The sequence below is a fragment of the Bicyclus anynana genome, chromosome 20 (assembly GCF_947172395.1).
Source record: "Bicyclus anynana chromosome 20, ilBicAnyn1.1, whole genome shotgun sequence".
Lineage (NCBI taxonomy): Eukaryota > Metazoa > Arthropoda > Insecta > Lepidoptera > Nymphalidae > Bicyclus > Bicyclus anynana.
This window is the reverse complement of record NC_069102.1, coordinates 14,804,168-14,819,385: the sequence shown is the minus strand read 5'-3', so window position 1 is coordinate 14,819,385 and position 15,218 is coordinate 14,804,168. Positions and strand designations below refer to the sequence as shown.

The 15,218-nt window shown below is 37.7% G+C and overlaps 1 protein-coding gene across 1 annotated transcript; it reads right to left on the bottom strand.

Annotated features, from left to right (window-relative positions):
- Positions 1–5,328: 5,328 nt before the first annotated feature.
- LOC112050484 (nuclear pore complex protein DDB_G0274915) lies at positions 5,329–14,605 on the bottom strand. Its single transcript, XM_024088752.2, has 3 exons — positions 14,466–14,605; positions 12,862–13,630; positions 5,329–9,988 (listed from the first exon to the last, which is right to left on the bottom strand). Exons 1-3 carry the CDS (start codon positions 14,502–14,504, stop codon positions 5,883–5,885), a joined length of 4,914 nt encoding a protein of 1,637 aa, XP_023944520.2. The 5' UTR covers positions 14,505–14,605; the 3' UTR covers positions 5,329–5,882.
- Between the last annotated feature and the right edge of the window lie 613 nt (positions 14,606–15,218).

Below are 15,218 nucleotides of genomic sequence, written 5' to 3'. Positions count from 1 at the left end.
TAAGTAAAATTATATGTGTTATGCTACCCTTATTTGTAAAATATTTTGTATGTGTTCATATAATTTTGTTGGTGGTCCAAATAAATAAATAAAAAAAAAAAAAAAAAAAAATACTTATAAATTAGCGATTTAAATTAATTATATAAGGCAGAACCTCGAGAATTCACCCCTATTTCCATTTATTAGAAGAAAAATTTTAAACACTTCTGAAATTAACTTTTCTTTTTAAATTCTTAGGCAATATAGGTAAGCAATCGAAGTTTCCATTTTTTTGTGCTTGTGCCAGTATATAGATTCCCGTTTCCCTGCTATAAAATATGCCGTAAAGTCTGTGTCAAAAGTGGGTACGGCAATGTTTCAGCGGACGAGGATCGAACTTGATGTTTCGGTGTTGAGTCCGACCTGTATAGCGCCGAGCTATTGAGGTTTCATATAATTGGTGCTTTCGTAACTGTTTACAGTTATACAACACTAACAGCGTCGGGTAACCTTGGGCCGATTCTCACATACGAGATCTCCCGAGAAAAGATACTCACCAAACGAACGAGACAAATAATAGCATACCCGTGTCCGACAACGACAAACAACACGGAACCTTTTAATAGTTCCTCTATAATATCTGTCGGAGCTTTAGCTATGAGACTATTAGTACTACGAGTACTACGAGTAGAAAGCTGTAATTTCCTTAAATTTGTAGGGGTCATAATGTTTGACTCTGGATCAATCAATATACTTCCCGTGTTGCTGTTAGGAAACAAAACTTAACATTATATTTACCTTTCCAGGAATTTAACCCGAAACCTCCTCATCTGACGCCGCTTAAGATAAGTATTAGACCAAAGAGACGCTTCATTCCAATTATTATTATCATGTTAGAGACTAATTGACCATTTAAACTGTAAGTCACAATCTGATAGCTCGTGAACAAAGACCTCAAAACATCGCAAGCTCATTCAAAATCACGTTATTAGATGTTCTGATTCAGATTACATTAACGAACTCAGTATGTACCCACAATTGATGTTTTCAACATTACGATTTCCCAACTAAAGCTGCTCCTGGCAAAAGATACTAAGGTATGGGCAATAATAGTTTCTAGGCTCATAGGCTGACCTATGAGGGTTAATCTGAAACCACGATTGTTTATTTAAGTCCTTCGTCTGCTGAACACAGGCCTCTCCTCAGGACTTCCAAATAAAACGGTTTTGCCAGCCACCTGTTTCCAGCGGCTACCTGCAACCCGCTGAACCCGGGATACAGGATCGCTTTTGCATCACTCTAACGTCCATTACCATGGTAACGATTTGTTGAGCTATTTCGGTGTCTTTGATTCTTCTGCGGATCTCATCATTTCTGATTCGGTCACGCAGAGATACTCCAAACTTAACTCGCTCAATCGCGCGCTGATTGATGCCGATCCTTGTATGAGGCCCAGCGAATGAATCTCAGATCTGTAAGTCGACTTCATCAAAGACTTAGTGAAGTGACTTCAGTGTTGAATATGTTTTCTCGCAAGTCAGTATCTTAGAGTAGATATAATCACATGATAAACCAGGGCTTTATCATCAGTAACGGTTGAAGCAAAAACTTCTTCTTGCTGGTATTTACAAAATTACAAACTGCCATTAGCACTTCACTCAATTATCTTTTCTTATAGAAATTTGAGACTGAAGAGTAAAAGATTCCATCGTATGAAATGCTGTAAAATTACAACAGGCGTTTATTGGCGTGATCATCGAGTCTAGCGCAATATTATACTCGTAAAGAAGTTAGTTGCAAATCTGTCGCCCCACTAGCAACATTAAATATTCGAATGACCCCAGCGTATGTCTAAACATACGTAATGAGGCCCAGGTGCAGGTGGTGAGCAGCAAGTACCAGCGACAGCAATATTGCATTGGCGAAGAAAACGGCAATATTTTCCCCTGTCCTTCTGTTTCTCAACCGATTCCCAAAACTTATCAGATCTCTTAGAAAGCTAACGCTTTTAACTTCCTAGACAAGGGTGTGTAGAGTCGTCAGTCACACTGTTCTCCGTCACTCAGCCACTGTCCGTTTCGAACCCAAGGCTGTAGATAGTGGATCCCATACTGTAATTGAATTTTACAGTCGTTATTTGATTTTTATTGATCAATCGATGGTCATCTCCGATGTATACTCTGTCCTCAGAATTGATAAACCGGACGCAGTTGATGTGTTTGGTTTTGGGCAGGGTCTTGCCTATTTCGGTCGAAACCGAAACTTCCACAATATCATGTCATGTTTTCATACCGTAGAAACTAAGTTAAAAAGGACAAGACACGACTCCAAAACTATGTCATTTGACATGCTAATACTTCTCAATATTTTATTACTATGTTAGTTTCGTACCAGAAAAACTAAAAAAATGTACCTACAAAATACTGGAAAATACTTTATTTCATTTGACTCAGACAATCTACTTTCAGCTCCTTTACATTATGTAATACGTCTACATTACTAATTTCATAATTACAAAATACCGTCCAATGATACTGCTAAAGTGAGCAGCCCCAACGCACTGATGCTGGAGAGACTTGTAGCTCATTCAGTTACAACGCTGTGTACTTACTCAGGGTCGTAAACACAGATAACTCTTATTTTATTCTCTAGAAGTTAGCTCTTAACTACAATCTCACCTGATGGTAAGTGACGATGCAATCTAAGATGAACGCGAACTAACTAGTTAGGAGTAGAATGAAAATTCATCCATTCCACGCCCCTTTCGGTTTCTTCATGATATCGTACTGGAACGCTCAAGCGTTTGGCAGTACGTCTTTGCCGGTAGGGTGGTAACTAGCCACGGCTGAAGCCTCCTAGCCAGAACCTCAATCGGCCCAGTCGGAGATCGAACACAGAAGCTCAGAGGCCATCAAAACTCCTCGAAGGAGACTCTGAAAAGATTTTATAATAGAGTTACCAGCGCGTCAAAACTGAGGCGAACAAAAGCGTCTAATTTCGAGTCGCAGTAAACACCGTATGTTATTTTAACAAATAAAGCTTTAATGATGTCATTTGTCGATAGCTTCTGATATCGACAGGCGAATACATATTTGTAGTACCTAGTTCTTCCATCGTGTTCCCTCACTAAGATCACTCCTACGCCTCAACTATAGTATCAGGTTTGTAACATTTAATAAACTAGTTACTGTATAACTGGTATTTATAAATTCAGTACGACTTGTATGTCTTCATAATAATTATCTTCGTGCTGAATCATTCTGCTGAGTTTTTACTTGTTTTGATTTAAAAGTTGTTTGGATGATTTAAAAATACATCCTGCAGATTGCTGACCAATTGTTGTTATTACCTACATTTATATTTCAATTAGCGCTAATCTTTGTAACAGTGACTAGTTTACTTTGTACATACAATATGTTTTTATTTTACTTGATAGAGAGATATCGTCAAAAAACTGGTATTAAGGAGGCGTGTCCACCTCCGCATCTTACCTACATAAGGAACGCATCGCATCGATCGGATTTTGATGCGATGCGTTCGATGCGTACGACACGAACCTGTATTCACCATAAAGCGCCAGTGGCGCTGCCAGTGGTAAAATTACGAGATCTTTTAGTTTGTCAAGTAAGTAAGTCAAGTAGCCCCAAATAACTGGAGTAATGCTGGAAACTATTTATTGATTGGTGTTTAAGTTTTATATATTTTATCTGACACCCGTGCTTCGTCCGTATTGAAATCGATGTAGACAAATAATTACAATCTATACCTATAATTAAAGAAATAATAAACCCGACTGCATAAAATATAAATAACTGAAAAGAAAAAAAAAAACAAGGTCAGTCTAGAAGTGTAGAAAGCAATTAGAAAACAGTCTGGACCACCACTGGTTATGATTTTAGTCAACATAATTTAATTAATAGGACCCGACTGTTTTCTACAAAGTACGATAACCTATAGGTTTACAGGTAGGTATAGGTACATCACCGAGGTGTAAATATTCAAAAAATTTTACGGAACCCTCGGTGGGTGAGTCCGTCTCGCACTTGTCCGATTTTTATAATCAATATAATTCAGTCTATTTTAGGTGATTTATGCTTACAAGTATTAACACAGATAAAGTGCGCAGAATGACATTTTTGCTATTTTAATTTTGCTGAAATGCCTGCGATGTGTTCAAACTTTAAACATGAATAGAAATTATAGGATTTATTATTTATTTACAATCTGATACAGTTTGTAAAACTAAAACAACTCAAAGATGTCCCTGCGCTAGCAGTTAGCTCTATCTTTCTGATTACTCTGTGGATATCTCGACCCGATGCTGCTCCTGGTGAACATCTCGAGCAAACACGAACATGATGACATTCCTCGTAAAAGTTACATCACATAGTATATTATAACGAGTATGTATCCATATAATAGAACTTGTAACATTGTCATAATATCATCATTATTATAAGATTTATGAAACAAGGGACTTGAAGCATAGAAGTATCACGCTGTTCCGATACAGGTTGGTTCAACTTACTAAATATCACTGTCAGATAATAATGATGGGACCGAAATGTTAACGTGCAATCCACACGGGTTGCAATACCGCCAAGGTCCCAACTCCGGAATGCAAATGAATTTTTTTCAAGAGAAACTAAATAAATTTAAAGTCCGACCTAGGACGCCAATCTCACTCATGATCCGAAGGCGTACTGGCTAACCACTGGACTATCGTGGTCCATAATAAAGAAGAAGTAGATTGATATCTAACTACGCCGAATACCTACCTATATCAGGTAGATATCGGGCGTTGTTAGATACCACCCGTACCTACCGGTAAAAATCTACAGCCGAGCAATTTAGGCCTCATTCGCACGAGAGTTTTTTTTTAACCGACGTTAAAAAAGCGTTCAAATATACTATGAAGTTACAAGAAGGTCTATTTCCAACGACCAAAATTGAACATGCAACATTGCTCGAAATAAAGCGTCTTGTTTTAAAAACGCTGTCGTGTGAACACTTGGGTATGCCTTTGTTGTATTTGAACGGTTTTTTAACGTCCGTTCGTGCGGCTCTCAAAAAAAGCTCTCGTGCGAATGAGGGCTTAGTGTTGCGGCATGATGTCGCGTAGAATCCGTCAAGAGGTATGGGTAGAATAAATTTACGTTTTGAATTAATTAGCTAGCGAAATATCCTCAAGATAGTAAAAACCCCAAAACCACGCGATAATATCGTGGACATCAGCCCTACCAGTAAAATAAAGTACTTAGCAACGTACTCGTAAATATTAGTAAAACAACAAAGCAACAAAACTAAAGATACTTAACTGATTTATAGTTTGAAAAATAAAACCAAACGAATTATTTAGTTTTTTATTTTTTACTTGTCAAGGAACAAATCTGGAAGCTTTACAGTTTATTTACACACCTTATTACTATATTTATTATATTTAGACTCACAACACTTTTAGTGTTTTATCACGTTGTAGAAAGTTCTTACCTAGTTAATTATTATTTTAAGTACTGCTATCAATAAATCGCTACGAGTATTTATTCACAGAGACTAATTAAGTTAATGTCGTATTTAATAATGATAGCCCGTTTCATCGAATCTCGGAGGGTCTCGCGGTCCACCGAATTCCTCCCCCTTAGCGTTTTCCGTAGGGGTGTCCTTTTGAACTCCAAAATCTTGGAAACCTGTCGACTTATTGTCTTTCAGGCCACTTCCATTAGAACCATGATTATCGTTTTTATTGAAAACTTTATTGCTTCCAAAATTAGCATTCAAACGTGTATCAGTAACTTTTCCAGGGAATGATGCTTGGCCGTTATTAGATATTGATCCAGTACAGCACGCGCTATAAAACGATGGACGAGAAGCGCTCGGCTTTGAGCTTGTTAGAGCGCCCTGAGTTAGTTCTGATTGTTGACCAGAACTTTGTGTTGGCAATTGGTTTGAGTTGAACTTTTCGTTATTCTGTGAGAATAAGAATATGAAGTGATTGGTTTTGTTGTGTCTATTTGTATTTCATCAGACTGCCCTGGAAATTGTGGTTGCTGTGTGTTTTGCCCGAATCGATTGTTCGCTAACAGTGACGGGACAGGTAAAGACTGAGAGGGTTTATTATATTGGTATATTTCACCTGATTGAGTATTCGATTGCTGATCTTTGTTTTGTAAACCGACAGTACTCTGTGAATTTAATTCAGTATTGTCTGGGCTGGTTGAAGTTAATTGAGGATTTGTAATTTCTTTACTCTCGTTGTTTTGTTCTGATGGACTTGTGGGTGCAACAAATTGCGTGGACTCATTATCGGCCAAAGGTACATTAGTTACCTCTTGTTTTTCTTGTTCCGGAAAACGTGGAAATAACGACACTTGAGACTGCACATTCGATTGACTAGAACCATAGTTTTGCGCTGGGATAGAGAAAGTTTCTTGATCGGATTGTGTAGTAGACTGTTGGTCAAACTGTGTGATGACATGTGGTTTTTGAGCTGTTATTAGTTCGGTTTGTAGTCCTAATTGTATATTAGGTTTCGTGCCGATTTGGAATGAGTGGTTATTACCGAATTGTTCTTGAGGTTGATTTACTGATTGGCCAGAAGTTGCTCCATCTTCTTCTTTTTTAGTAATATTATTATTTTGCTGGTCTAATGGACCATTGAACAAAGACTGTTGTGAAAAAATTTTAGACGGAACGATTCCTGCACTAGCTGCAAAGTGTGTAGTTGGTTTGTTGTATTGGTAGATTTCACCACTACCAATTGTTTCTTTCTGAGAAATAGTCGTTGGCTTGGGATAAGATTGGATTTCAAATTTTTCATTTATTTTTTGAGATTGATTTTGTTGTTTTGGTCCTGAAAAGTTTTCATTTTGTTGTTGTTCATTACCAAATTGATCTTTTGATTGTTGTTCAGACGGGTACTCGTCAAACTGTGGTATTTTCTGTCCAAATGTAGTGCTGGTTGGTATACCAAAAGGTGATGCTGTTGTTTGTTTTCCGAAATATGATGTTTGACTAGTTTGAACATTAAATGCTGGTGGCGTTGTTTTTTGACCAAATAATGTACTAGTTTGAACTCCGAAAATGGGTGAAGAAGATTGTTGTCCAAATGTTGAACTTGATTGTATACCAGTTCTAGAAGGTGTTGTATGCTGTCCAAATGATGTACTTGGTCGTGTTCCAAATCGAGATGGTGTTATGCTCTGTGCACCAAGTGGTGATTGGGAGGGTTTTTGACCGAAGGTTGCCTGCACGCCGAAACGCGATGGAATACTAAAAGGTGATGGTGTCGTTTGTTGATTTAGTGATGTACCTGTTTGTGCAACAAAACGTGATGGTGAAATTTTCAAGCCAGACGAAAAGCCGCATACACCACAAGATGCTTGTTGATTTAACTTTTGCCCAAATGTTGAGCTGGTTTGTTCATCCAAACGAGTTGGTTTTGTTTTTGACCCAAATATTAAATTAGTTGGCAAAGTTAATTGTGACTGAGTAGGTTTTTGTCCAGTTGTTAAGCTTGTTTGAGTTCCAAATCGCGACTGCGTTCCAGATAATGAGCTACTACCAAAAAACAAAGCTGAATTTTGTTGTGTAAGTGACGTGCTTGTTTGTTTAACACTAGAGGATGGCGTTGTTTGTAATCCAAATGGGTTGATAGATTGTTCTGTTAATTGTGACTGAATGGGTTTAGGTCCAAGTACTGAGCTAGTCTGAGCGCCAAATCGTGACGGTGTGCCGAATGATAAGCTGCTGTACGATGGTGTCTTTCCTTGATTAAATGATATACTAGATGTATGCGACGGTGTTGTTTGAGATCCAAAAGGAACATTTGTCTGATCGACTGGTTGTCTTTGCGTAGGCCTTGGTCCTAATAGTGAGTTTGCCTGATCCCCAAATCGTGGAGGTATACTTTGTCCATCAAACGATGTACTTGTAACTGCACTGAAGATTGAGCTTGTTTGAACAGCAGATTCTGGTTGTGTCGTTTGTTGATTTACTATCTGCGTGCTTAAGTTAGGTGGTGTGGATTGTGTTCCAAAAGAAAAACTTGTCTGAGAACCTAATTCTTTATGAACTGGTTTTAGTGCGAAACTTGTCTGCATGTCTTTAGTGAGGGTCTCCTCCACTTTAGAAGTTTCCTGGAGCCCAAATTGTTGTTGAACAATAGGCTTACTTCCAAATGATGAGCCAGTTTGAATACCGAAACGAGACGGTATCGTTTGTTGACCGAATATCAAGGAACTAGGTGTTGGAAATCGTTGACCAAATTGTGTATTAGACTGTTCATTAAATTGTGGTCTTGTAGGTTTTTCTTCTTTTTCTGATATATTTTCCGAGTTAGGTGTATTTTTTTCTTGATTTGAAATTGGTAACCCTTGATCTGGTTTAGTGTATTCATAAATTTCGCTCGAATACGTAGTTTGTGATGGAGATGTTGGTGTAATAAATGGTAAAGATGATATTGAAACCTGAGTGGCACCATTACTTTGGAAGATAGGCTCCTTTTCTTTGGATGTTGCTATAGTAGGCGAAATCGGATTCAAAGTTGGTTGAGGATATTTGGTAGATCCAGTCGAACCTTCATATGGAGTGGAAATTAAAGAGCTATCAGGTCTATTTACAGGTATAGACTCAATTGGTTTCGTTGCGCTATTAAATTGACTAGGAAATACACTGGAAACTGTATTTGAATTTGGTTGAGGTAGCAGTGAGTTGAATGGCTTTATCGGTTTATTGTAAACGTAAGAACTGTCAGGGCCCTGAGATTGCTCAGGAAGAGAACTACTATAATGACCACTTGTCTGCTGATTATAATTATTGGATAAGAAAGATTGTGCGTTGCCAAAGTTAACAGAATTAGGCTTTTGTGGTTGAGGATCAATAAATGTTGCACCAAGTTCTGAGAAAGCACTATTGGTTTGTACCTGCTGATTTTCAAGCGGGGTAGTAAGAGAGAGTTCTGGCTGTTTAGTTGGTAAAGCTTGAGTGGAACTACTGAAACTGAATACGTTACTAAAGTCCGTATTTGTGTTTTCGTCTTTACTCTCACCTGAATTTGGCAAAATTGTTTGACCATTTGTGCCTTGACTTTGAGGATTCTTTATTTTTTCTTGGTTAAACATAATTTTATTATTAATATTAGGAGATAGTAAAGATAATGAATCTTTGTCAGGAATTAATGAACCGCTCTGGAAAATTTGTTCTTGAGGAGCGTTTACATTATTATAAGGACTATTTAAACCAGAAGAGTCTTGATTCAATGGTATTACTTGAGTGTTTTGAAACCCTTGACCAGCAGTAGCTGCTTCAGAAGAACTTGGTTTTATTTGGGTTGTAAATGGTTTTCCAGCATATGCCTGATTTTGCATGTTTTGCTCTGAAAATGACGGGGCGTTGTTAAAGTTATTATTAACGACGTCTCTAGAGGAATTCTTTTCTTGAAATGGTTTTAAATTCTGAACATTCGCGTTTTTAGGAGGTAAATATTGGGATTGAGATGACTGACCTTCAGATGTCTGAATTTGCACATTTTGCCCTAAAAATGACGGTTGTTTTTTAAAGTTATTAATAACGTTCCCTTGGAAAGGTTTTGAATCCTGAACATTTATAGGGGGTAAATATTGGAACTGTGATCCAAAAGCATTATGCAACTGTCCTTGAACGGTTGGTCGCAAGAAGCCTTGCTGACCTTGATTGATGAACGCATTACTACCGAAGTTTAATGCGGGCTGCCTAAATTGGAATGGCAATTTATCCCACGGTTTTATATCACCAAATCTAGTACCACCTGATGTAAAGGTGGCGCCTGCAGGTGCCGAGAAGTACGGACTGAATTGACCTTGAACATTTGGGCTGACAAAGCCTTGATACGCTTGATTAATGTGTGTGTCAATACCGGCACCGAATCCAGGCCGTACACCAAATTGATTCGATTGTCTGTCGTTATAATCTCCATTAGCGTCACTTTGAGTGTAATCCTCCTCCGCATTGTACTTCTGAGCGTCGTAAGAGCCTGCAAGTAAAAAATGAAAGTGGTGTCATTTGTCAAACGCCTTCGTGTGAACTACATTTTATCGGTCGGATGCATTTATCACCTTCACAATGGGCTTTTTGAGTTTATCTGTAACCGGAATTCGTATGAACGGAATGCTTTTAAAAAGCGTAGATAATTTACTGTTACATTCCAGTGTTCCATTTATTGATTAATTTTATTAATTTTATTGAGCAATTAACATTTACATGTAGGTACTTAAATTAAATCTATGAACCAAAAGTTTCACCCCAACCAATCAGACAATAGTTATAATATTTACGTCTAATTAGAAATCTTGTTACGATGTTTATGGTCGCACTCCGTCAAAACGGCTCGACCGATTTTAATGAAATATTTTGTTTTTGGGGTAAAGTATTTTTATCCTCGTATGCTTCTAATTTTTAGTCACCTATTTACTAATTTAATGGTGTGTGAAAGAAAATATGGCCAAAGAATGTTTGCCGTTTCAGCTAGTAGGCAGTTACGATAGTAATTTCCCAAAAAATATGCGATTATGGGTACAGCGGCATCAAGGGGGTTTGGGCGAGCGCGAAGTTGACACTGCATTGTAACTGTTAGCTCGTCACTGCATTGGAGCAGCGTGGTGGGTCTCAGCTTTAAATCCATTGCGCGTGGCCCGACACGTGCTCGGCCGGCTTTCTATCTATTTATGAGAGGCTCTGGATATCTAAGTGATATTTCAATTAATTTTGTCTGTGTGAAGTGAACAAATAAAGTCACTTCTGCTGTACACATAAACTAAAAGAACAATGAGTAGCCAATAAGGCAAAACAAACTATAATACATAGCTTCAAGTTAAGCGGTTTTTATTGTTTTTTTATTATCTCTTAAACCAGCAGTATTGCTATATGTGAAAAGATCATACGTCGATCTACAAGGTGAACTTGAAGAGCTACTTTCAATTAAATTCATGTTTACTTCACGAATTGATGCATTTTGCTTAAAGATCAAGAACTTATTTGTGATTGCCGGTGACACTGGCTTGGTTTCCGGTTTTACTGTAAATTCCTAACGCAATAGATTTAGACATTTTAAAATCAACACATCTTGAATGTTGATTGATGTAATAGCATTTTTGATAAGATTTAAACTTGTCGCAATATATATCTAATTACTTTGTCAACTCGTTGAGACTATGCCTACATTTGTAGGCTTATTAGTTAAGTCTGAGTTAATCGCACAAACAGTGTTTTAAATATTCGCACACAAAGAAGTATTTTACAAACAAACTAATATATTAATTTTAAACAGAACTATTACTCGATTTGTACTGTTCAATTAGAATAATTTTTTGAGTTTTTAGTAGAATTACTCTTAGTAAAAACTCTTTTCTTTTTCATTCATTCATTATTCAAAATATATTTTTGCATGGTTTTTGAACCCCGACTGAGTTACCTTTTAACTTTAATTTTTGCGACTTTACTTATAAGTTTATAACGTAACTATCATGAGGATTTAAAATAAACATAAGCTCTCACCCATCACATCCAACACGAGTGTAAGCACTTTAAAAAAAAAGGATCAAGCTCTCAAAAATACATTAAATATTGTCACAAAGGTCAACAACCCAAGTTAAGTTACATCGTTAAGTTTCGTGTCTCAGTTGTTTATCACTTCATTGGCAGATTTAATCAAAACATATTCATATAAATTATGATAGTGATAATCGAGCGTCAAAATATGATACAGGATGTATCGTAAATAAATTATAACGAACGATGTCTAATCTCTGGACTAAGTCTATTGATAAGATTCAATAAACGAATGTAGGTAATTGAGATTGCAATGAGATGATAAAAGAAAAATAAGAGAATACAAAAAAAGATCTTATGTATTACTGTCTTTACGTTCGAAATACTCAACCGGGTAGAGTCTTAGCAATCAAATGGTCCTTAAGGGGCGGTTTCGACTTCCTCAAAATCTTTTACCGTCAGATTGACATACATATAATCAAACAATTCCAGATTCTAGAATTTGAAGGCTATCTACATAATTATCACTAAATATTATTACTTTAATACGGCAAATCTCTAAAAGTCGCTGGAATTTGTGGTTCAAGGTACTGGAACATCGATGCACAGTGCACAGTGTCACAGATGTCACCATAGACGACATCGAGCGGGTTATAAGGAGCCGCTGGATGCTTGCGGTTAATGATCTTGGTACTTGGAAGTCCATAGACTTGTATCCAGAACGAATAAAGATGATGATGATGATTATTAGTAGTAGTAGTATTCGTTTATTAAATCCTATCAATTCAAATATTATGGAGCAACCTGTATCTAGGAAGATAGTAAGCGATGTGAATTATCTTGTGTAAAAAAGTGTAGTATGTAGATAGTAGTAGTAATTTCGTTAACTTGGCTGTTACCTCCTTCTGTATCAACCTTGTTTTTGTTGTTTACTACATAGTTACTTTAAAGCCGCAAAGATAAAAGCATCTAACCTACTGAGTAGTTTTAATTAATGATCTTACAATCAATTCCTCATTATTTTTCATACAAAGCAACAACAATATTTTTTTAGGATGTTACCGTTCACAATAATAAACATCTCCGTAGCCGGTTTTATTTATTTTTAAATTCACGAATGTTTATTTAAATTATTAAAAGTAAATTTTTAAAACACCTACCGGTGAAAGCCTATGAGTATGATTTGTACATAGGGCATTTCATTTTCAGTAAACGGAACTTAAGCCATTTCCGGTTTAATTAATATTAAAAAGCTGCTGTTTTAACACCTTGACAATTAATTTATTGTTCCGAATAATCCTTTTTCGTTTAAAATGTAAAAACATTACTATGATGTAATAAAAACAATGTGTAACTCACCATCGTCAAATATCCCGTTGGCTTCGTCCTCGGCGTTCTGTTGCAAGGACTCGGCGATCTCAGCGGGCACGGGCGGCGGCGTGGGCAGGTGCGCGCCCTGGGGGCGGAATCCGCCCTTGTCGGCCGTGTAGGTGATGGCGTACACCTTCCCGTCGTCGCCCACGTACGAGAAGCTGCCCTCGGATCTCATCCCCGACCTTTCCCCACCTGCGCCACCTGCAGCTATTTTAATACCGTTCTCAGTTTCGAACCCGTAAGAGTAACTGGTGGATTTGTCCTTGGGATTTACACGGAATTTTATGGGCGATATGGTGTCTTTTATTAGTTTGAAGTCATCCTCGGAATTTTGCCCTGCAGTTTGTTTGGGTCCTTGGGGAGATCTGTTCCCGTTTGTGGGCTTGTTGTCATTTTTAGTTCCTCTGAACGCAGCCGCTCCTACTTTGGAATCGGTTGAACCGTAGTTATCCCTGGAGCCGCCGAGGCCGGTCGGTTGGTTGGACGCCCTCGTCCCGGGGGCCGCGGCCTCCACCACTACTCCCTGGTGGTCATTCTCGTAGCTGCCCACAGGCACTCCCTGGGGGATGTTCTCGTTGGTCCTTGGGAAGGGCGCTGGTAGTCCTGGGAGTAGATAGTTGACGTTGTTGACGTTCAGCAGAGAGTTGAAGAGTGTCGGGACTTTGCGCTCGTCGGTTTGTGCGGAGGCGGGCGGCAGGTATGTTCGGTCGAGCTCAGCGGCACAGCACGCCGCTACTAAAGCGGCGAAGATGACCTGAAATAAATGTTTTCCTACATTACAAATAGAAAATATGTTCTTGGAAAATGTTTTCTGTGTTTTGCTTGTTTGAACCAAAAACTTATAATATGTGATTTCTAAGTCAATTTGTTGCCTTGTTGTCTTTTATGTCCATAAAAACAAATATTAACTTCTATGTAAAGGAGATAGGAACATATTTGGTCGACTCGTAATTACTAGTATAATAGTTACGGATTTGTAGGATGTTGAAAAGCTGAGTACCCCCAAAAAGTTGGTTGTGTTGGTATAACTCAACAACGAGCTCAAATGTGTGGGTAGATCCACACATTCGAGCTCGTTAAGCCAACGATAGCTTCGGTCAATATCACTAACATTTTATGATCATCACAAAAGTATCCTAAGCTGGCTTTACAGCAGTGTCGTGGGTTTAAGCCGTATGTGGCTAAAACCCACGACCCTGCTGTCGTGCTATACTTTCTCTAAACTGAATGTTTATGCTTTATTCTAATTTGTATCACAGAACACCATATAATAAGGAACACAATCCTGCAAACAACTAAGCTGGGGTTGTTAACGCGACAAGGGCTGGGCTTTTTTATTTTCAAACTCAAAACTATTACTAATAAAAATCACTAAATCACTCAAAAACTTTCTTGTAAAACTTATGATTTTTATCTTAGGCTGTTTCTTTATTATTCCCCAACCTTAAATTAAAGTTTGGCAACGTAAACTAAAAATACTATTGAAGCACACAAAAAATGGAATTTATATAAAATATTTTTTCACGTAACACTAAGTTCCACGCCTGGACTTCCTCGCTACGAGTGTAGTAATATGTCAAAGACGTTACCAATTTCATAATTACAATCCAGGAGGAAGCTGCCACCATGAGAGTCCACCACACACTGAAGCCATAGTAGACTCATATTTGCTATTTATACCGGCTCAAAACTCATCTAAAAAAACGTGCCCAGGATCTTACACACAGATAACTCTGCAACTGCACAAAACCCGTGCCACCGTAAAGCAACCTCTACACCGTTCACCAAAAGGCCGTTTACTTTTATATTGAGTGAAGAATTAACAGTAATGATAAGTTTGTCATAACGCATCCACCTCGAGATCGCGAGACGCAAAATTTCGATTTATTAACAACTTTTAATTAAACAATCGATTTTTGGGTGTTAAGCGACAATTATTCGTGATCGAGATCGATTTGTGATGGATATCGTGATATTGGCTGTTAGTGAATTGACCGCGAGGCAAAGGGCAGATGCGAACATTTGTCTAACTCTAATGTATCGAGTCAAGGAGTTTTGTTATGTTTATGTGTATCGAATTCATTTAAACAATCAATTACTGTATCTAGGTACTTTGTAATAATTATTGACCCTACTATATGCGTCAGAAATCAATACTAAACTTAAAAGGCTAAAGGAAAATCTTTTAATTTGTACGCATTATCACCTATTGGCGTTTAAGGTAAGTTTGATTAGACTATAATGTCACCAACAACTCTTGACTGACTGACTGAGTCATCATCATTATCAAAATATTTTACGGCTTACAGTAGAGAGCATATTATGTAGCTTAGACCTACCAC